Source organism: Sturnira hondurensis, unplaced genomic scaffold, assembly GCF_014824575.4.
Source record: "Sturnira hondurensis isolate 20B ecotype Veracruz unplaced genomic scaffold, ASM1482457v3 Scaffold0006505, whole genome shotgun sequence".
In the NCBI taxonomy this organism is placed as follows: Eukaryota; Metazoa; Chordata; class Mammalia; order Chiroptera; family Phyllostomidae; genus Sturnira; species Sturnira hondurensis.
Window position 1 is genome coordinate 3,939,432 of NW_028079136.1, and position 23,108 is coordinate 3,962,539.

General features: G+C 50.3%; 1 protein-coding gene across 11 annotated transcripts in view; it reads right to left on the reverse strand.

The window, feature by feature from the left end:
• Positions 1-23,108, reverse strand: part of BMAL1 (basic helix-loop-helix ARNT like 1) — a 104,884-nt gene that overhangs the window by 26,053 nt on the left and 55,723 nt on the right. For 2 of the 11 annotated variants that reach the window (XM_037050032.1, XM_037050029.1), the window contains exons 3-11: positions 10,622-10,748; positions 7,732-7,857; positions 6,799-6,945; positions 6,230-6,250; positions 4,487-4,525; positions 4,131-4,172; positions 2,637-2,794; positions 1,902-1,964; positions 856-935 (exon numbers count right to left, since the gene is read on the reverse strand). In XM_037050032.1, the coding sequence (XP_036905927.1) occupies positions 856-935; positions 1,902-1,964; positions 2,637-2,794; positions 4,131-4,172; positions 4,487-4,525; positions 6,230-6,250; positions 6,799-6,938 (543 nt within the window). In that variant the 5' untranslated portion in view covers positions 6,939-6,945; positions 7,732-7,857; positions 10,622-10,748. Of the gene's footprint in view, positions 1-855; positions 936-1,901; positions 1,965-2,636; positions 2,795-4,130; positions 4,173-4,486; positions 4,526-5,939; positions 6,169-6,229; positions 6,251-6,798; positions 7,024-7,731; positions 7,858-10,621; positions 10,749-18,134; positions 18,179-23,108 lie in introns of those variants that run through there. The other 9 variants (XM_037050035.1, XM_037050034.1, XM_037050037.1 and 6 more) reach the window with 7 other exon arrangements.

Sequence of the window (23,108 nt, forward strand, 5' to 3'; positions counted from 1 at the left end):
GGCAGGGAGCACTGGAGTGAGCAGACAGGCCAGTAGGAGGGGGAGGGGAGCCGGGTGGGGACGGGAAGGTGCTGAGACCGAGGTCCACTCGGATTAACGCCTGCTTTGCGAATGTCTGCTCCAAGAAGGGAGCCAAGACTCTGGAGTGGCCTCAGCCAACGAGTCAACCTGGACTGTGGGGGACAGTTATGTTTTTCTGTTTTTATTCTTACAGTTCTTGCAAGAGGACATGTTTCTGAATTCCATTTCTTTCCCTTCAGTGGGATCTCACTCTGCCGGGACGCGCCTTGGAGCCCCGTGCAGACCTAACCAGCCCGAGGCCGGGCTCCCCGGGGCTGCCTCAGCGGCCTCGCTGCGGAGACCAGCAAGTGGCACGAAGAGATGCAGCCAAGCAGGTGCAAGCGCCACCTCTTCCATTCACTTTCCTCGCTGGATCACGAAGTCCCTGGAAGTTCTGTTATTTTGAAGGGATTTTGGTATAAAGATTTCAGTGGGCGTTTTTGTGCTAGTGGTGAAGTGAGAATCAGAGAAACTGTCGATTGTTCCCGGTTTCAGCCCCTTTCCAAAACCTCCCTGCAGGAGTGTGGTTCTAACTGCCGCCTGTTCTAACGAAACCCTGCCTCTTCTGATTCAAAATCACAGAGGCACAGACCTCTAATTTTCGCCTAAGCAAGGGCAGAAGAGGAGGGGAAGGTGTCGGGAAGGAATGTGAGGTCTGTCCACACAATAAGGTAAAGAGGAAGCAGGCCTAAGAAAAGTTCACCGTTGAGACATCAAATTCCCACATGCTGGTACTGAACTCTGACATTTGGAAAAATAAATGTTGTGTAAAACAATCCCATAACTGCAACATACCCTGAGAATGAGGTGTTTCAATTCATCGTCTGACAGAAAAGTTGGTTTGTAGTTTGCTTCTGTGTATGGATTGGTGGCACCTTGGGGGGAAGAAGAAAAAGAGTTGGCTCCCTTTATATTTGGGTGATGTCTCGGCCCACTCCACTGCCTCACCCCCTCCAGCCTAGTCCCCACCGCCGGGGACTGGCACTCTGCCTTCTTTTTCCTTAACTAGGACAAGGTAAGACCCGGTTCTGAACAGAATCCTATAATGCCCGAGGGAATTCCACAGAAAAGGGAACACTGTTGCCCACAGGAGACTTCACAGGCCTGCCTTTGTCACTATGGGAGACACCAGGAGCACACAGGAGGAAGTTACAAAGATGCTTCGAAGACAGAGGGCCGCTCTAGAAGCAAACCTGAGAGGCTAGCAGTCCCTGAAATCACCACTCTACACGTCCCTGGGCAATCACCCAGCCTGCCGGGCCCTGAGTGAACGCACTGCAGAAGGCATTTAGCCTGAGTTCCCCTTCATCGGTGGTGAGTTAAATGAGCCTGGCAACCCAGAGAAACACATTGCTTCAGAAAATGCAATTCTAGCTCCTGGGACTGAAATGGAGCAAGACCTCTCTTTAAATGCTGTCAACCCGGCATGGTTCAGAAGCGCACTAACTTATTAGAGGAAAATGCCAGCAGTAGATGACTTGGAATCTGCAGAATGGTTAGAAGAGTGGAGAAATAGAATGAAACGGGCTCGTAACAGTGCACAGTGCCACGGGGAAGGGGGCAAGCAGAACGCATCTGTGACTTTCAGAGCAACTAGCAAGGCGACGACGATGGGTCTGCTCACGATAATGCAGGACTTGCCACTCGTTTCCTTCCAGTTTAATGGAAATTGTTTTATAGTAATTCAGCCTTACCGTTTTAGCTAACATGAATTTTTAAATGCCTTCTCCAAGCACAGGATGCAACCATTATATTTTTGAGTAGTGATCAAAAGTCAGACAAAACAAGCTACTTCTTACTTCTGGTGGCTTTGTGGAAATAAAAAGATGCAATTCTCTTACCACACAGCTCAGAGATCTGACTGAGCACCCACTTTCCAATTTCCTCAAATAGTTCAGGACGAGCTATGGAAAATTCCAGGAACAGCAATCACTAAAATGCCTGATATGTTTCAGACTTCTCTTGTGGTTTGGATAAGTCACTTCCACATCTCCGCCTCGGTTTTCTCAACCTCGCCACACTCAGAAGACAAACACTGCCTCCCTCACACAGGGCCTCGCCAGCTTGGGGAAATTCCAGGAAGAGGAGTCTGGCAGTGTTCGTTCCTGACCATAAGGACACGGCAAGGACTGCGGGCCAGGGACTGCCTTTCAAAGGAACCAGGACGGGTCATCCTCTTAGGCACTGACACTGACTTTCTGGTCACTCAGTGTGCCTGCATTTCTGATGTTCATCAAGGCAAGGGTGGGGACTGAGCCCACACAGCGGAAAGACGGCACATCAGCGGCTTCCTCTCTGGTGAGTGCGTGGACTGATTACACGCACATGCAGACACACACGCACACAGCCTGGACCCTCTGGGGGTGCAGCGCTGCAAAACTGTGTCTTAACACTCACATAAACTCAATAATCACTTTATTTGGCGTTGTCTCTAGTGCAGAAAATTATAGGCATATTACTCAAGGCCACGCATTTGCAAATCATAAACACTACCCTTAGGGATTTAGTAACATTCTAGGCAAGGGTGACACATTAGTGAGCAAGGACACAAAAGATGGTAAAACCCGGGATCTCACCTCGTAGTGTTTTCATGTGCTGAACGGCCATCCGGAGCACAGTGAGTTTGTCTAGTTTCCGGGACATCGCGTTGCACGTTGGTACCAAGGAAGCCAATTCATCAATAAAACTGTTCATTTTGTCCCGACGCCTTTTTTCAATTTGACTGTGAGCTTCCCTGAACAACAATATGAAAAATAAATTCCGTAAAATGTAACTCAGCACCAAGGAAACAATGGCAAAAATAAGTTATACCTGTTCTCAATAGTCATCTGAAGAGGCAAATCTAGAATTTGTAGATTATTTTAAACTAGACTTTTCTACTAAAGTCACCCAAAAAGTGGCATACCTGCCAGGTCAGTATTAGTTACTTTTTAAACTTTTTTTAAATGTTTACCTCAGCCTTAAAATTAAGGAGAAATGTTATAAAAACTGTCTTTTCAGAGTGAACTGTATTATTAACTTGTCATTTCTTTTCCTCTCAGTCTCTGTAAAGTTAGATTTTAAGGTGGGGGCAGGAGACAAAAAGAGGGAGGTGGAGCTTTTACAGAGCAAAACATCCAGAACAGTCCCGTGGTCCTCCGCGAGCTGTCTCTGAGCTTTGCGAGGAGCCTGCTGTGTGGCCTGCTGGAGGCACACCGACTAAGTCGCCAGGTAGCCACCGCTGCCATCCTTGGATCAGACAGGACCCCACACGGACACAGCAGGTGCAACATCTGCCCCCGGAACTTCCTCCAGAGACCGTCCCGTTCCTGCCTCCCCGGAGCTGCTGCCCACTGACGCAGCCTGCCGGTCCCACCAGCATACACCCTCCCTGACTGGTTTGCACCTGCCATTTGTGACTGTGCCCCTAAAGAGGTGCATCCGTGGTGGAAATGCAGTTTGCTGCCGCTGCCATAGCAACAGAACCCTGAGAGCCTCTGCCAAGGCAGGTCTGCCAGAGGAAAGCTAAAGCCTCGGGTCAGCCAGAGCCTGCAGGCCTTCGTTCTGTGTCCTGACCCAGCCCCACAGCAGGAGGGCTGAGGACCCAGTGGAAAGGGATTGGCAAGTGAGGTTGAGGAAGGAAGGGTCAAATTAGAGAATCTACTCAATGGAGCAGGGCATTCCCTCTGTCGGCCCTCAGCTGCAATTCTCAGAGCAGTGAGGGCCCCTGCAGGGCGCGGTGCAGCCCAGGAGCTGGATCACTGAGCCAGGTCTCCTCTGGGGGCCCTAGAGTCAGGACGAAATACACAGACCGGGGCATCCTTAGCCGTGACTGATTTTCTGCTCCCTCCAGAATCCTCTTCTAATGACACATGCTTAGACAACAAAGAGCGTAGGCCAGCACAGCCTGGAGAGAGCGAGGGGTGGAAGGCCACACCAAGCCACAGCACACTGCCCCCTTCTTTATTCACTACGGATGTGGCAGTGTCTGAAGAACTGCTGGATAGGCCCAGACCCACAGAGCCCCCTGGCTGCACTCGGAGACCCCAGGACCCCATCAGTTCACACACAGAACGAGGGCCCCGCCTTACCTTGCATTTTTGATCCTCCCTTGGTGTTCTGTGTATTCTAACCTGGAAATAAAAAATCAAAAGATGAAAACACAATCACCTGGAGAGTATAACTAATGGCAAAGTTATACATCTTTGCTTTCTTCTCTATTTAATTAATTTCCCTGTTTCCCTGCCATCTCTCTACAAACACATGGTATTGGTTGTTAGCCAAACCGGGGGAGGAGGGAGACGATCTTGGGCCCACAGGCTCAGAGCCTCCCTGCTTAACCCCCACCCAGGATACGGGTGGGATGTGCGCCCAGTAACAGAATGTGCAATTATGCAAGGAAATGGCTATAAGGACACTGAAGTCCAAACAACTAGATTCGTGGTACCTTCCATGAGGGTCATCTTTGTCTGTGTCCATGCTTTCCCTGAAAAAATACAAAACAAAACAAAAGAACATGACTATCAAAGACATAAAAAATGCCTTCTAATCATAATATGCAAGGCTCTCATTTATCCAGAAATCAAGCAGTTAGAAAGCTCAAATAGCACAGTATTGAGTATGGATATATATAATAGTCAAACAAATACAGAAAAACAACTTGAAACTACTATAAAACTTAAACTGGTTTTCCAGATGATTAAGTGAAATTTATACATAGTCTGAACAGAGTTTCCATGTTAACATATCTTACCATATTTTTGAATGTGTGAAAATTGGGAAACCATAACACTTATGGAAACTCTTAGTTAACCAGAGTATCCAAATAACCATAACACCTCGCTCCCTCACCATTCTGGATAAATGGAGTTCATTCATTTGCAAAGCACACCAAGCATTGGATGTCTGTGCAGACACACGTATTCGATTGTGTGTAGACTGAAGTGAGGAGGGGAATCAAAGTACCGACAAAGAAGCACTGAGCGGAGTCCTAAGGTGTGTTTCAAAGGCACTGCTGCCCACCGGTCTGGTCTCAACTAGGTGGGGAACCCTGAGGGCTGGGGCAGGGGGAGGCCTGGGGCAGAGGTGTGTGGAACTGTCTGGCTGCACAGGGTGCTGGGGTCACAGCGCAAACCTGCCTCCCTTCATCAGACTCTAGCAATCCAAGTTTCGTGGCATCATGTGCTTCAGCAGAAAACAGACTGATATTCTCTGAGGAAGGGGTTCTAAATGCCCCCACCCAAGGTCACAGTCTTCTTCAGCTCCTAAATTTATCAGGCAGGTACTGACTACTACCTGGGCCTCTCCCCTTTCTCCTTTATCCCATGAAAAAGGAGGAATTGCGCCCTTCATACAATGTGATTTCAAGGCCCAAACCAACTTTCTCAGGAGTGCCGAGTCACACCATGGGCATTCTGGAACAGTGGTTCCCACTAGGCGTCCTGGATGTCCTTCTAGGCAGAGAGTTTCTCGAGCTAGTCCTCAAGTCCAGAGAAAATCACACAGGCCACACGGGCAAAGGAGAGCTTTCCCTCCCCTTTTGTCCAGACTCCTGTCTGCTTCACTGAGGCCAGAGTGATCCCCTAGGCGAAGAGAAGCTCTGCCTGACTTTAGATATGACTCTAGTACATCAAAAGTATATAGAAATGGGCTACAGTTGCTCAATCAATAGGGTCTCCATGAACTGCAGGAGATTTGCAGACTCGGGTCCCTGAGGGAAACCTGGGGGTCTTGGGTGGTGACAAGGCTGGAAACCACAGAGAACACATCGATGGTCCAGAGAAAACATCTGCCGGTCTCTCTGTTGGGAAGTTGCTGCTACAAGAGAACACCCTTCCGGGCCTCACACCCACTCTCCGTCCCCTGGGCGTTTGCTCTCTGAGTCATCTGGGATAACTTACACATTAATCATAGCACTTCCCAGTGAGCCCCTGACCTCCAGCCACTGTGCTCCCCAAGTTCGACCTGCGAACTTCAGGAGAAAGGACATCTGCTGTAGGGGGGGGACACTTCCTCGGAGATTTTCCCTCATTAAACAAAGGCAAACCTCTTAAGTGGGCATTGGGTGAGATTCCACACAGAAGCCTCAACAAAACAAAATGTGCCTCTGGACGGTCTACACCGCTGCCTTGCTCCCTAGGTGTCTGTACCAGTATTGAAGAATTGGCCGTAAGTGTGAAAGTTTACTTACTCAAAAGAAAAGTCATCAAGTCTAAAAAAAAACAAAAATACTATTTAATATCACAGGTACATACTAATTTCAATACTGTTTAAGGACAATATCAGTGTTCTGGGCCTCCGTCAAAGACGGCCCTACCTAACTCATTCTGCGAACGTTCATTAAGCATCCTCCCCAGGGCGTGGCCTGCAGGCAGACCCCTCTGAAACCCCCTCTGAAACCATGGGGTTGCATCCATGGATTTTAGTCATCTTGCTCATAGGAGCAAAGGAAGATAAAGGAAGGGGTAAAAGGCAAAACTCAGCTTTAAGAGTCTTCTTGCCTTGATACGAAACAATTTGAGGACAGAAAGGTGCAGTAAATGCCTCAGCAGCGCTGGAGGCCCCCACTACGCGCTTTCAGGGGAGAGGCAGAGGAGAACCAGCGGTGTGGCCACCTGCAGTGGCAGCTTTCATCCCCATCCCTTTTTGCGGAGAGGGCCCTTCTCCCGGGACCAACAGTAGCTGGCCCGTGGACATTCCGCGCCCGAGAACTGACTGACACCAAGTTTAGCCAGAGGGGGACGAGCCTAATGGCCTTACTGGTAGTCGGTGCAGCTGCCTTTCCGTTTGCGGGTGCAATCCACGGCACCGGTGCCGAGGGGGCTGGAGAGAAGGTCGCTGGCGCCTGGGGACATGAAATCACTGATTGTTGAAGAAATGTCCATTCTCTGGTCCGCCATTGGAGGTCTGGAATTGGTACAAGGAGGCACAGAGTGGTGTTTATTTCTATGCGCTCTTCTAAAGCGGTGGACGGCCAGGGTGGCTCTGGGAAGGGACATGGTGCTTACTTATAGCACAAACACACCTCTCACCCAGCTACTGGAACAGGGACTTGGAAGGAAGGGAAGAGCATGGCGCGTGCTTTAGGAGCTGGTATGGTAATCTAGGCTCGCCTCTTTGTTTTTCTGATGAAAAGCCCACAGAAGCCAGGCTAGGGCACGGAAGAACTAAATCAGAGCCCAAGCTGCAGCCCAGTGCTTCTCTCTGAGGGGCCATGTGTGCCGGGTGTTCTCTGACAGTCAGGTCAACGAAATAAATGTGATTTTCTTGTTATCTTTGTATTTTTGTTACAAATTTTGTAAAAGTCCCAGGAAAGCAGAAACTACACTTTTCTCAGACTACACAGGGTGGGGCAAGAGTATTTTTACAGTTGTTCCTATGAAAACAATACAATACTTTATAAATAACAATGTAAGAATAAACTCTGTTTCACATACAAATGTAAACCTACTTTTCCCCTGCCCTGTGCACAAGGTCTGACCCAGGAGTCAGGAAAATACTGTCCCTTTTTGTCAGTGGCCCAGACAAAGTCTGTCCTTTCTTCCCCAGCTGTCCTTTCATACCCAGCATCCCCTGCAAGGAATACCTTGCATAATGGAACAAAGACGTTATAAGTAAATTTGCAAGACATTTTGAGAATTTACATTTTAAAATCACAAGGTGAGCAGGCCCCAAAAGGAGGCTAACAAGTACCTTACAAGGAACGCCAGCTCCAAACCAAGTGGAAGAGGTCCGTGAGCGGCCCGCAGCTGGGGGTCCGAGCGCCGCACGACGTGACTGGGGCGGTCACTCCTTCTCTCGGGGCCCAAGTTTCCTCATCTGTGAAGTGGTACATAGTGTGAGCTCTTGCTTTCAAGGTCACTATCATGCCCATGGACTAGAGAACCAGGTGCTCCTGGTTAGGCATGCACCACATTTTCACTTTCCCAGTCACCTGCTGGAGGGAGCATCTTCGTGCATGTATCTTCATACATTTAACTGTTATCTCTTTGTATAAATTTCTAAGAGTAGGACTCACAGAGCGAAAGGGGACACGCACTGCATGTGTCGGTGCCTCCCGAAACACTGTGCCACAGAAAAGCTCCAGTCGTTTGTATCCCCAACAAAAGCTCCTGTCATGCACGTTGGAGGCACAAACTAACCTCATTGTTTTTACTTGTATTTTCAATCACTACAGATGGTGTTCCCATGGCATAGGCATTTCTCTGTCTGTCTTCCCACATCCCATTTTTCTGTCTTCAGTACCTACGGGCCTCCTAGCTCATGTCCACCTGGGCACCTGAACAGGGTGGGAGAAAAATGCACAGCGAACTCATCGCTCTCACTTTCCATCTGCCCCCGCTCACCTCAAGCCCCAGTGCTGCCCAGCAGTCCCCGCCCCCTGCTCCATTCACTCTCCCACTCTGCTCATGGGACTTCGTGCTGTCTTCTTTCCCCTCAACCCCCCAGCATCTTCCAGATCCTCAGCCGCAGTTAATACCTTTGCTTTCTACTTTACTGAGAAAGGAGGCCAGTGACCATCACTACCAGCCTACCTAGACACTGCTGGTCAGGACCCCCACACTGCACGTGTGCTGGCTTCATCCCCTCCCGTGACTGGAGAACGGACACCATCACTCCAGAAGTCTCTCCCAGACCCCAACCTGTACCGTCCACTTTCCCATCTACTGAACCATTCTCATGAGGATCACAACACGTTGTAACAACTCTCTGTTGGAGGGGGAAAAAACTTTGGGCTCCATTCCTCTCCAGCCATTGCCCCGGATCTGTTTCCAGTCCCTTTCCTCTTACTCTCCATAAACCAACTCCAGTCAGGCTTTTGTCCACCTTGTTCCAATAAGACAGCCTCTCCTGTCCCCAGTGACTTCCTCATGGCTAAATCCGATGGCTGGCTTTCCATTCATTCCCTCCCGATCAGGCCCAACAGCAACATCTAGCAGATCTGATCTCTGTCCCCCTCATTGTCTCTTGTTTCAGAGATGCCACCTTCCCCTGATTTTCCTTCAGTGGCACCGTTTTCGGTCTCTCTAGCCAGTTCCCCCTCTCCTCCCTCGTATCTGAGTGAAGGTCGCATGGATGTTCCTCCCTGTCTGCACCCATTCCCTGGAAGATCTGTCGGTAGTACCTATGCTATTGATATGACAACTCCCAAATTTACATCTTCCTGAGTTCCAGGCTCGTTAAACCATCTCCCTGACACCTCCACTTGAATTTACAACAGAGACCCCAAACTGAAACACCCAGAGCCAAACCCCTTGGCTCCCCAAGCCCGGCCTTAGCCGTGCCCGTGTCAGTATTTCAGTCCCTCTGGCTGCTCAGGCCCTGAACCTCCAAGTCACTCTTCACGCCTTTCCTTCTTTCACACCCTGCATCCAATCTGTCACGAATCCTATTAATCCAACATTTTTAAAAAACCCCAAATTCAGCTACTTCTCAGTTTTTTTTCCTGTATAATATTTCTGCTCAAATATCACTTAATCAATGAAGCTTCCTTGAATGTCCATATAACATAACCTCCTGACAGCTCCCTAACCACCCCTACCCTGCCTAATTTTTTCCACAGCCCTTATGGAAATTCGGTCTGCGGTCATCTGCTTCTTTATTTCCTCTTCATCATTAGACTACAGCAGGAGGAGAGCTGGGACTCCGGTTTATTGCTCGCACCCTTGGCACCCGGAACACTCCCTAGCACACAGGAAGGACTCAATAAACAGGTGCTGAGTGAACAAATTTGTGTACTGGAAATGTATTCTTTGTTTGTCATACGTGTTGTAAACACTTTTTCTTCCTTTTTGCCTTTTAACTGTGCTTATGGGATTTGTATATGATAATAAAAGTGACATTTTAAAAAGCCTTTTCTCACCCTGGCTGGTGTGGCTCAGTGGATCGACCACCAGCCTGTGAACCAGAAGGTTGGGGGTTCAATTCCTGGTCAGGGCACACGCCTGGGTTGTGCAATAGGCAATGAATCGATGTATCTTTGGTGAATCAGTGTATCTCTGGTACATTGATGTTTCTCTCCCTCTCTCCCTCCCTTCCCATTTCTCTAGAATAAATAAATAAATAAATAAATAAAATCTTTTTTTTTTTAAAAAAAGAAGCCTTTCTCACCCCTAAATCATAAAAATACTCTCTTTACTAATTTGGCCTGGTTATACATTCCAATATCCAGTAGAATAAATCCTTTCCCTCATTACTCTTCATTTGCAAAAATGTTCTGGCTATGCTGATTTATACTTTGAGAAGCACTTTATAATCATTCAATCACGTGAAAGGCACGGCTGGGCGGCTGCCACTGCTGTTATGTTATTCCTGACATTAAGGGAAGCAGGCCAGGAACGAGGGCAGAGCCCTGCCCTCGGAGCCTCAGTGACCCCGGGCTGCAGTTGGACGTGAGTGCCGCCGCTGGCCCACCCTCCCTTTGGGGCCAGCTGGAGTCTAGCTGCTGGACAACTGCACGAGGTGGCACATCCGAAGTCTCAGGGCCTGGGAGCAGCCCCACTTTCTGAGAGAAGAACCACCGTGGAAGCTGCTGTGAGTTAGCGGGGCGAGGGGGCGGGCAGGGGAAGCGATGGTTTAGTACCTGAAGCCGCAGTTCCTCAGCCTCAGGTCCGCCCTGGGGGGTGAGGAGCCACTGGACTTGCTGGTCACCTCAAAGTGATTTTCATGTTTTACAGTTTCCCTCCAGGCAGTCAGCTTCGTTCAGAGACCTGCAGCGGGGCCACAGGAAAAGATCACCCAGACAGGTCACTTGGGGTAAATGAGTTCTAAATCTCGTATTAGCTGAGGGAGATGGGGGAGCTAACTCACAACTCCTGGTTACAGGGAGTGACTGGACGGCTCACTACCCATCTCTCAGCTGCCTGTTAAACTAAACCACAAACACGCAACCCCTTCATGTGTCTGTGGTTTAGTTTACCAGGAGATGCTTCAGCAGGGGATAGTTCCTGTGAACTAAACATGGATTTTAAACTACTAAACATGGATTTTGGACATGGCCTCAAGAGAAGACAGATGACTGTATTTTTCACTTCTCACACTGGGTCAAGCAGTAACCACCGTGAACTTACCAAGCGCGCACTCTGCATCCAGCCCCGTTCTTACTGCACTGCGTGGACTAACCAAACCTGGAAACTGCTCAGTGAGGCAGGTACTGCTGTGCGCTTCATCTCACTGAACAGACGGCTGAGACAGAGGGGAAGGAGCTGGGTGCAGTGGCACAGCTGGAATGGAGGGGAGCCAGAGGCCATGCTCACTGCTGACCAAGTCACGCAGCTGTCCCGAGTGAAGTTAGTTAGCCAAACGCAGACTATGGAATACAAGTCTTCGGAAAACATCAAGCCAAATGAGACGCCAGCAGAGCCAACGCTCAGAACATCTTAGCTGAAGAACCTCACGTGCGTCTGTGCACACACGAAGCTGAGGGAGAAATGAGCTCTGAAAAGGCGCTGCCCACCCACCTCCCCACACCTGGAAGGAAGTGGCTCTCAAGGGAGACAAGAGGCAAAGCCCCGCTCCTCCTCCTCCTCCTCCTCCCCTACCCTGCCTTGAGATGGCAAAACCTGGATTTTAAATGGGGTTTTACCGGCCTCTCTGAAGCAAGAGTTCTGGTGTTTCACATTCCACGGACTAATTCTTGTCATCTTTGGACTATCTTTGTCTTGATCGTTCTAAAGGTCTTCAATGCATATCCAGGAACAGAACTGATTTTGTTCTTTCAATTTACTCCCCTTTACAGTCTGACTCAGAAACCTTCGCTGTCCAACTCTGATAACCCCAGTCTTCGGTCATGTGCTTGCTAACAACCTGACCGGGAGCTCTGGGCTTTAGTTCCTAAGCCTCAGTTGACACAGCAGCAGCAAATGGATGCGAAATCCCCAGGTAAAGCCGCTAGAGGCAGGCTTACCATTTGTGGTTCCACCTAAGTCCAGTTCCCCGTCCAGGTCCCATACCACCCTCTAGCCCCCAAATGAGCATCCTGGGACCCATGCTGGCACCCTCCTCTCTCTCTCCTTCCACATCTCAGACCCTCACGTGGCCCTCCAGTGGATGAATCCAGCCATGTCTCTCCACCCCCTGCTCATAGCCTCCATCCAGGCTGCTCTTCTCTCCAGCCTCACCCCCCCCCACCTCAGTGCAGTCAGCGATAGGACACCCCCCGCCTCCTTGTTTAAAATATATCACTGGCTTCACTGTAACAGGCTGGGCCAAAACACTTAATTGGCTTCTGCTCCAAGCCTTCCAGATAAAACCTCAGACTTCCCAGTAGGAAATGCCCGGCCCCGGCCATGGCTTGCTGGCTCTCCACCCAACCTCCTCATCTGCTGCCAAAAGCTCAAGGTCACTGATATAAGTTCCTAAGAGCACATGGCCTCAGCTGTGCCCACATGGTCCTGCAGGTGAGGCTCCCTTTAGCCACTCCATCACCTGGTGAACTGCTTTCTTCTCAAGTGCCATCAGGTGTCACCTCCATGGAGAAACCTTCTGGCTCCACCCGCGCTGCTCCTGCCCTTCCCTTCGCACCCGGCAGCCTCCCCCTGCCTCCTGCCCCAACCCTGCGGTTTTACGGTCGGTGTCTCCCAGTGCCACCCTCACTCCCTTTCCCCCACTTCCCTGAAACGTAGGCAAAAGTTCTAGCAACCAAATGGCATATGAAATTTCTTACTTTGATCACTTTTTCACACCTCAAATTTGCTTTATAGAAATGATAAATCCTGACATGGGTTGTGGCACTATAGTTTGCAAAACAAAAATCAAGAGGCCTTTCGTACATGACTGGTCTAGGTAAAGAAAGTAAATCAGCTGAGACACTGAACAATTATTTTTGGAAAACTGCTTTCTCTCCAAGAAAGTAATCTTAGATGTAAGACTATAAATGAAACAACAAAAGAGAAAAACCCCTCTTTCTGGCTACCTACTTCCAAAAGAGATTTGACCCAAGGGGGCGTCAGCTGACGGGGTGCTATGCCAGGGGCCCTTGCTATGGGGGTCAGGTCAGCTGCCGTGCTGCCCGCTGTCCAAATGGTGCAGAGTGTGGATACTTTGCGGGGAGCCTGGCCTGTGGTCCTGGGGTTGGGGGCCACACGTGTGCCCACCTCTGAGTTAGAGATTCCAAAAGTGGGAGGGAGGCTCACTGGCTGGCCAGAAACAGCAAAGAACACAGGGACTTGCACAGTGTCCTAGGAAGAACTTGGGGGCACCCTCTGTCCCAGCACAGTCCCCCTGTGCCCCTCAGAGTGGCACAGGGAAAGGAATCTCAGGCGCCACACAAAGAAGTGCACAGACTGGAGGAGGGGCTGCAGCTCAGGCTGCCCCTGCAGAGAGGCCTTGGCACCCAAGAAGGGTGAGGGCATCAATCGCTGCTCAGCGCCCAAGGGAGACACAGCAGCTCCTCTGAGCAGGGCAGGTGAGGATGAATGGCCCCTTAAGAAAACCACACACCCCGTCTATAGGAAGGAAGATGACCGCATCCAAGACCACCAACCACACACACCAGGCGTCTCTCTCTGCTCCCCCTCTGCCCTGCCCCAGCACCCGGAATGCCACACTAAGAGAAAAGACAGCCCTGGCTGGTGTAGCTCAGTGGACTGAGCACGGGCCTGCTAACCAAAGCATCATCAGTTTGATTCCCAGTCAGGGCATACACCTGGGTTGCGGGCCAGGTCCCCAGTAGCGGGTGCACCAGAGGCAATCACACATTGATGTTTCCCTTTCCCTCTTCCTCCCTCCCTTCTCCTTTCTCTAAAAATAAATAAAATCTATTTTTTAAAACAAAAGGACAGTGTGTAGGTTATTAAGGTTCTAAGTATTAGCTGCCTTCCTGTGGGGACATCCTGCAGGCCACCTCAGTATCAGGCCTGGCCCTGTGACTTGACTGATAGATATGACTGCACAGGTCAGCCATAACTTTGGAATAGAACCTTTAGTACGTGTTTCTCTGTGCCGAGACCAGCAACTTCCTGAACAGAGGTATAAATAAGCCTTTGCTGCTATAAGCCATTGAGATGCTGAGGTTGGTTATTACTAGGGTGGCCAAGTGTTCTGTTTGCTGTTTTAGCACAGAAAGGCCTGGGTCCTGGGAAACCCCCTGTCCCAGGTAAGTCAGGACGGTTGGTCACCTGGTTTGTGGTGCTGCATCACTCCTCCTAAGATGCCTGACTCGGGCACAAGGAAGGAAATACGGACCAGGATCCTGGAGCCACAGACCAGGCCCGAACTCGGAAGAGCCAAAGGAAACAGTAGCATTCACCATGGACTGGTTTAATCTTCACGATACCCTCTCCACTCATTGTGATCATTACCCAGTCTTCCAGGCAGGGAACTAAGGGCGGAGGAGGCCAAGTTACCTTAAGATGGCACAGACAGCAATGAGGACTGCACCGTGGTCCATCTGTCGGTTCTACCCACCACACTGCGGCCGGTCCTGCCTCCAAAGACACAAAGTAACGCACAAAACGCCCCAAATGAGCACGGCCAGGGATGAAATGAGGGGAAATGGTAAGAAGGTGAGATCCTGATTCAGGAACACTGTGGAAATGGAGCAAACGAATTGTCTCTGGGCCTCCGGGTGAACGGGCAGGGAGGAAAGCACAGAGACCTCACATGGGCTGCGGTGGGCAGTGGCTGCTTCCCTGGAACAGGCTGAGTGAGGGGGGTGCCTGTCAGGGAGGTCTCTCTACGGGCTCTGAGTCGTGCTGTGCGGAATGGCGCTGGGGAAATACGCTTTGTGAAGGAACACAGGTCTCCCCCAACTTTTTAAGTGGGACCCCAGTGAAAGCCTGCCCCACCCTCTTGCCCCTGCCCCCAGGTGTGACAGCTGAATAGAGTTAAGACCACTTTGTGAAGCCCCAGGATGTCGTGGGAGTAATGGCTTTAGATGGTGTAGCTTACTCAAAGGGCATGGCTTACGGAAAAGTGGACAGTGACTCAGCATCCTGGACTACCCTTGTCTGGTAGCTACGTGCTTGTCGGTCAACTTCCTCACAACATCCCACACGCTCCAGGTTTACCGATGGGATGAACTGGACTTGCTCTGGTCTGTTCAGGTGGTGGTGGCCTTTGAGCAGAGAGGCTGACGGGCCTGCCCCCCTGCAAGTCCCTCTTGACCCTCGTGGTTACTCGGACAGCCTGTGGGGAGTTCGGTCGCCTCTACAACAGATAGAAAACTTTCACCCAGGGAGAGCAGGTGCCTTGACCCGAGGTGTCTGCACCAGGATTACTCGACAAGCACTCCTCCAGCTCCTAGCAGAAGCCAGGACACTGGGGACGCAGAGGAATGAGCAGTCCTTATGTTCGAGATTCCCTCAGTCTGGCTGGAGGGACAGTGTTCTAGTAAAGACACTGTGATGCCATGATCCATGCAACAGGCAGGGCCAAGCTCCCAGTCATGTGAGCTGCACAGGGCTCCAGGATGTGCCTTTGCCTTTCCAAGTGTCAAAGATCTGTGGTGCCATTATGACAAACTTCCAGCAGGTGGCAGTCAAGTGTTTTGAGGAAGGTGTGCCTCTTCTCCCCTGACTGTAGGGTGTGTGTGAGAGAGCAGAGGAGGAAAATAAGTCACTTACCCGCCAGTGTGTGTGTGCATGGAGGGGGTGGGCAGGTAGTGGAAGGAGAAGGGACCAGGGAGGAGGTGAGACCTGAATCAGGTGTTGCAGATATTTGTCTGGTGGACTGGATGGTGGCGAGTGTGTTCTGAGCAGGGGAGGGTGACATTTGCAGTGGCTCCCAGAGGCCTGGGGGAGAACCCCTCTGGTGGCACCAGTCCTACTGGTGACTCCAGATGCTTGGGAATCTGCAACCAAACATAAATCAAGGAGATGGCCTTTGGAACAACAGGGCTCGGAGGGCAGACGAGAGGGTCTCACAGGGGCAGGATTTGTCAACCCTGAAATATTTTGTGAATCAAAACAAGTCTGGTCTTCGTGGAAAACATCCCCCTGCCCCCAGTACCAGTGATGGAGGAGAGTCCCAAGAATTGCAGTCTTGGGGGGCTACTGAGGGCTGTTACAGGGGCTCATGGATCTAATTAAGAGTCACGAAATGGCGCACACCTAGCCCAGTAGGCACTCAGTGAATGTCTGTTGAATAAAAGTGATGCCTTCTTGGACCTTTGCCAAGTCTATCTCTGACATACAGGAAGGAGAACGACCCGAGGAACAAGCTAAGGCCCCACTGGGCTTTCCGGGAGGACTCGTGGTCCTGAATGGGGAGGTACAGGCCACCGATAGGACTGGTGTGGGAAGTGACCTAATTCCAGCCGACAGTGGAACAACTGCCCAAACTGAGGTGACTTGGGATGTGGAGGTAGAATGAGCAGAAGGGTCAGACCTGGAACAATGGGGTGGACAAGCAGATACAGATTTTCCTTTAATAAGTTTGATTTAAAATAGACTGCAAAATGATGATGAATCTCACGAAGGCCGGACCCCCCTTCAACATCCACGCACTGCCTGAGAAGGGCGCTGATATTACTCGGTGCTTTTAGCGAGCCAGGCCCTCCATGACCCAGTGGTGAAGAGTGTGCTCTGGCCGTGTTTCCGATCCTGCCTCCACCATACACTAGTGCCTGGGGTGCAGGTCTCAGTTCCCACACATGCACGACCTCGGCTCTGAGTGCCGTGGTCTCCCGACCTGTGTGATTCGGGTGATAACCCTGCCGGCCTCAGAGCTGTGGTGGAGATACAGAAAGTGCTCAGGATGGTGTCTGCCACGTAGTAAGCCCTCTGTAAGTGTTACCTGTCATCATTTTCTCACTAACCACCACGACAGCCCTCTAACGTGGCTGATGTCATCTCTCCCATTTGACAGATGAGGCACTGAATTTTCAGAGCAGTTAAGTAACTTGACCAAGGCGGGTGATTTTACAGGAAGGTCAGTTCAAACCAGGTCAGCCCTCTCCAAAGCCCAGGTCAGCCCTCTCCAAAGCCCAGCCCTCTGCTCTACTACACAGCAGAGCCCCCCCCCCACAGAGTAAGAAGTGGGCACATTCCAGAGGAAGCAGGGATTCAAACATTTCTGAAGCTAGCACTCGCCAAAGGTCTGTCTTGGGACACTGGTTCCACGGGAGTTTAATGGTGTTACAGGGGGGAAAATATCAATGGCCAGCAAAGTATGGGGAACGCTGGGTGAAGTCGTTAGGTGTCTCTTTCTGCAGGGCTTCTCAGAACCTTAAACATGTCAGGTGAAGGTCCAGAAGCAGCGGCGTCTTCAGTTCCCTACGCACGCCCATTCCCAGGCCTTTCCTCCTCTGACACCAAACAGCAAAGGTTCAGTGGGGCATGACCTGGGGCCTGCTCTGCAGAACCTGGCAGGGCTGAGGACCCCTCCCTGTGCCCCTGCCGCCTCTCCCTCCCTAACGATTTTCTGGCCAGAAGGTGCCTGGTATGGCTTTATCCACCTCTTGGCTCCTTGAAAGCAGCTGAGGCCCAAGGTCCGTAGTCTACTTCTTCCCATGTGTGCTCTCTGACCACTTCCTCTGCCAGTGCATGACCCCTGCCCCAAGCTGCCCTCTGCCTCTCAGCACCCATGGGCACTCAGCCCACTTCCTGGACTTTGCTCTCAGCATCCATGGGCATTTAGCCATCTTCCTGGACTTTGCTCCAAGGCTTTTCCCTGCAGCCTAGACCTGGGATTCCTCTGCATTACTTGGAGGGTGACAGTGGAATCTGAAGCTGACAACAGGTGCTGCTTCTCCCCAAGCAGGGGCCAGGCCTCGTTCTTCTCTACAGCCCAGTGCCCAGCACAGGGCCTGGCATGCAGGAGATGCTCAATGTCTTGTGTGTGTGCAGGGAGGGGACGCCCTGCAGCTGCGACATTCTGGCTGTCCTGCCACGTCAGCTCTGGGAGGCAGCCTCCTGAGGGCGAAGCTCTCCTCCCAGCCCTTAGCCTCGACACGGCCCTACATTCAAAGATGGCACGCCTCCGTCCCCATACCAAGAAGGCTCAAGCAGTCATGCTTATTAACCAAAGATTTATCGGTCTGGCTCCTGATTTCTTTACTTTTTTCTTTCCTCTTTTTTTAAATACTACAGAATAAGAAAAGAGAACCTAGCCCTGAAGATTCAGGGGAAGAAAACTGTTTCCACCAAAAAACTTACTGCCTGAAGTTGAACAAAGTTCTGGGAAACATCTGCATCTTGTTCTGAAGGAAACAAAAGGATGAACTGCTGTTACTTGGTGGCAAAGGGAGGACGCCAGATGAGGGAGAGCTGAGTCCAGATGGGGTGGCCAGAAAGGTGCTTTGTGTTTCTGCCTGAGCTGTGGCAGCAGGTAGCTCGGGTGGGCAGCAGGGCTGGTCCCACGGAGGGCTGAGACTCAGAGATGGTGGGGAAGGCTGGGAGGAGGACAGAAACTGGGAAGAACATTAGGCAATGGAGAAAAGGGTACCAAAGGACCTCACATGGAGTGGCTTTCACCTTTGCCATGGCAGAGGGCAAGGCCAACTGTGAAGCAGGGGAGGGCCCTGAGGACAGGCTGGGACGGGGTGTGGAGGGTCTGGGGGTGCACAGCAGCAGAACCTCTTGGGTGAGGCCGCACAACAGCTGTTTATTCAGAGCTTGTCAGCCAGGCCTGTGACATCCCTGAAGCGGATGATCGCACGCAGGTGAAAAAGGAGGACAGAAGGCTGTGGAAAGGTAAGGGCTGACGTCAGAGAAAGCAAACTCAGACTGAAAATCTTGGGCCTAAAGCTCAGAAATGGTGAGAAAGCAGCGCAGGGAGCAGGGCAGACTGACTGGCAGGTGGACATGAAGGAACTTAGAGTGGAGGGGCCCCAGGACAGGGCGCTCCGGGGACCAGGAGGGTGTCGGTGAGTGGCACTAGGGGCGACGCTGGACTGGGGCACCTGGCAGGGGGCTGGGGAACATCTCAGTGGTCAGTATTTTGCTGCAGGAAGCACTGAAGAGTGAGAAGTTGAAAAGTACCTGGTATTTGAAAAGTCCAAGTCCTTTATTTTATGGTCAGTGAAACCAAAATACAGAGAAATAGCTCCTACAGAAAGCTAGGAATAGGATAATGGGAATGTCAAGCCAATGCGCAACAATAACAGAACCACAGAATTGCCCAGGGAGATGAGCTGGTGAGAGCAAAGGACCATGATTTCCCTAGAGAGATGCAGCCGCAGGAGAAGGGGAATAGCAGGTGGACAGCTGCTGCCCAGAGCCGGCTGCACCTGGGGCTCTGGGGTGGAACAACGACCCCTGGCTAAGAGGCACTGGGGGCATGGCGAGGTAGGCACCCCCCTTATGTCCCACCTGCCATAGGTTCTGTTGAGGAGGCCTCCGATGGCTACCGCAGTTCAGACGCCATAAAGTGATCCACCCAACACAATTTACTGAACACCCATACATGCCAGGCAATTTCTCTGGTGAAAGAATTGGTAATTTGAGTAAATTCCCATCACAAATTCCATGTAGCCATCAAATTTCAATTCAGGACAATTTTGTAATAATAAAGACACTCATGCACTGGCCCACAATCATTCATTAATCTTTCAACAAATATTTTGAGGGCAGCCACGTGCCAGGTGCTATCCTCCTCAGCAGTGCTGGGGCTGGGGGAAGGGGACAGAAACCCTTGTCCTCACACATTCTGGTGGGGATGGTGAGCAAAGGAGATAGGTAAATAATGCCAGGAAGTGGTAAGTGCTGGGGAGTAAAGTCCGACAGGGCCAGAAGCACACTGGACATGAGAGCGGCCTAGACGTGAGGAGGTGAGGGGTCAAGGAGGGTGCATTACAGGCTAAGAAGAGCCAGTCAAAGGGCTGTCGTGGAGCCAAGCAGTGTTAAAGGACCAGCCACTAAGCCTGCTTGGGTTTTAAGGCTGGCCAGAGTGTTAAGAAGAGGCTGCGGAGAGGGGGGCTTCTTGAGGGGGTACCGTGTGTGACGAGGAGGAAAGACCACATGTATGCGTTGGGGGACGAGTGTGCGGTGGTATGCGGGGGTCTGTATGGGGGGTGCGATAAAGGTTAGCACAGGGAGGCCAGGAAGGAGACGACTGGAGCAGTCGGCGAAGAGATCATCTGGCTTAGCCCTGGTCTTAGCAGTGGAGGTGTTGAGAAACAGCTGAATTCTAGGTGCATTTCCAGGCAGGCTGAGCTGATTAACGGGATAGGAGGTATGAGAGGAGTCCAGGCAGCGTGGCCACAGTGGGGTGAGGAGATGTTGTTGATTCTCGGTACACTCTGAAGGAACAGCCAACGGGATTTCCTGACTGTTTTTTTCTGACATGAGGGGCGACAGCCAGTCTGTGAACTGCACAAAGGCCCAGAGAGCAAGGGGACGACAGCGGGAGAAAATATAGCCCAAGTTTATTCGCCAGGCAGTGTGCCCTGTGTGACAGCTGGAGGCACCCACCCAGTGGGGGCAGGAGATGGTGGCCTGGGGCACACAGTGCCTGTCAGACATCTAAGCTGCATCACAGAGCACACGGCTGCAGTCCACCTGCCGCCCACCTTTCTGGAGCAGTGACTGCCTCCATTTACTGAGCATCAGAAGTGCCAAGGGCAGTGCTGGCCCCAACACAGCTCATTTGGTCCTCACAATGACCTCTTGGAGAAGGTATTATTAGCAACCTCATGTAGAGGATGGCACTGAGGCTCAGAGAGGTGCAGCACCTTGTCCAAGATCACACAGCTGGGAGATGGGGAATAGCAACTGAACCCAGATGTACCCAACTCCACAGCCAAGGCTCCCCACAGGCCTTGTTTCTTCAGTGACTCAGCAAAGAACAGCAAAAGCTCCGTCCCAAGTAGGAGAAAGAGGGCAGGGCAGGCTTGTGCCCATCCACCCTCCACCTACAGTGCATAGATGCCAAAACCGGTAACAAGGCCATGAATTGACCACGTGCTGGAGGAATGGCAGGTGTGTTTGACTGGCTCACTCACGGGTAATCAGATGACCCTTTCTGTTTCAACTTGGAATGACTGGAAACCTTTCGGAAATGCACTTGCCCATCTGTCTGCCCTGGCAAGCACAGTTTGAGGGAGACGATTTAATCTTGAGACAAGTCTCCAGGCCTTTCAGCTCTAAGATGTTTATCTAAGTGTGCCCTGACCCCAGGAGTAACCCTGCAAGTTCCTCCGTAACTGAAACAAAATCAGCTTGTTTTCTTTCATCTGTCTCTTTCCTACCATAGCAATAAAAACACATATTTCGGTGATTTCAGTTTCGTTTTCCTGAGCTTTGGTTGCAGCAGTTGTTACGTGCCTAAGGACCTGAGAAACCGTGGATGTCAGAACTCAAGACACTTTTTCTGAGAAAGCATTCAGTGCATGAATCACAATAAAAATAATAATGCCAAAAGAGTAGCAGGGGACACTACACACTGGGATTTTGTTTCGCGTCAGTCAGTGTTTCCTTTTGTTCTCAGAGGAGTAACTAATTCTTAGGTCAAGTAACCGGCCTGAAATTTCTCAGCTCATGAGTGGGAAAGCCCAAATCCAGGGGTGTCTGGCTCCAGGGCAGGTGAAGGAGTAGGGTTCTTTCTGATTTCGATTAATTAAAACAAGAAATAAAACACAACCTCCTATAAATCAGTATAAAGACAAATACCTCAGTGCAAAACATCAGTAAAGAACGTGAACCAGGAATTCACGAAATGGACACAGTTCATTTGGGGAGGCAGAGGCCACCAAACAGCCAAACACACTTGGCAAGGAGGAGGGAGCCCAGCTGGTTATGCTTTCTACAAAAACCTACACATGAACATTAAAAATATTTATGCAGAGGTGGGAGGAGTGAAAAAACAGAGATGATGATAATAAAAACTTGCTTCAGACTTTTTGAGGAACGTACTTTCTAAAAGGGACAGGGGAAACATCAACACATCTTATTTCCCTGACAATGAAAGCAGTTAAAAATTCTGCTTTCTATTGCACATCTAAGAAAAATAAAACCATTTCTTTTCATTTCAAATCTATACTAAGGTTTCTCCAGCTAATTTATAAGCTAACACACACACACTCACACACTCCCTTTCTTGTACTTTCAAAGATTCAATACATTTATTTTTAACATTCCTTTCCTTCCCTTCACGTGAAATTTGGAAATATAATCTACTAGCACTTATAATTTCAAAAACAATCAAACATAATACCCTAATTGTACTACAAAGAAGAAAGAAAATAAAGCTAGGCCCTGGCCATAGCGGCTCAGTTGGTCAGGTGTTGTTCTGTGAACTGAGCGGCTGTGGGTTGGATTCCTCCTGGTCAAGGCACCTGCCTGGGTTGCAGGTTCGTTCCCAAACAGGGGCGCATGCGAGAAGCAACCGACTGATGTCTCTCTCCCTTTCTTTCTCCCTCCCATCCCCTCTCTCTAAATCTAAATAAATAAAATCTTTTTAAAAATCAAGTTAGAATAAATAACATAATGTATATGTCGATAAGCAAATGTTGTACAGAGCTACCCTAGAGAATAATGACAGATGCTTATACCAATTTCTAACAAAGAGCAAACCTCATATAAGTGGTGGTTGTGTTCCCGGAAAATTCCACATGCAGTATGTCCTCGTATAATGTCATCTTATTTAGTGTCATTTTGTTATAACATTGATGAGAAAACCAAGACTTCTGGCTAGGCTTACTGTCTCCGGGAATTCTGCACAGTCTCCCATGTCTGCGTGACTTTTCTCTGGTGCTCGGCTTTCCTCCCACATCCACAAGATGTGCACGCCAGGTGAACGGGCACGTCTCCACTGTCCCAGTGAGTGTGGGTGTGTGTGTGGCCCTGCGATGGAAGGGTGTCCTGTTCGGGGGGGGCGCCTGCTTTGTGTCCTATCTGCTGGGATAGGCTCTGGCCGCCTGAGACCCTGAACTGGAGTAAGCAGGTTGGAAAGAATTGTCTTACTTGTTTTTATTAATAATTCTTAAATGTATATATAGCTCACATTTATTTCAGCGTTTAATATTAGAAGTGTTTTGCGTGTTTACACAGAAGCTTGGTGATGTTTTCTGAGACCAGAAATATGCTGTAGGAACTTAACTCTTGTTTCTGTCAATTAGCCTATGGCAAAACTGGCTTTGTCATATATCATTTGACATTGCTCAGAGTTGCAGTTTCCAAGAACCTATAGAG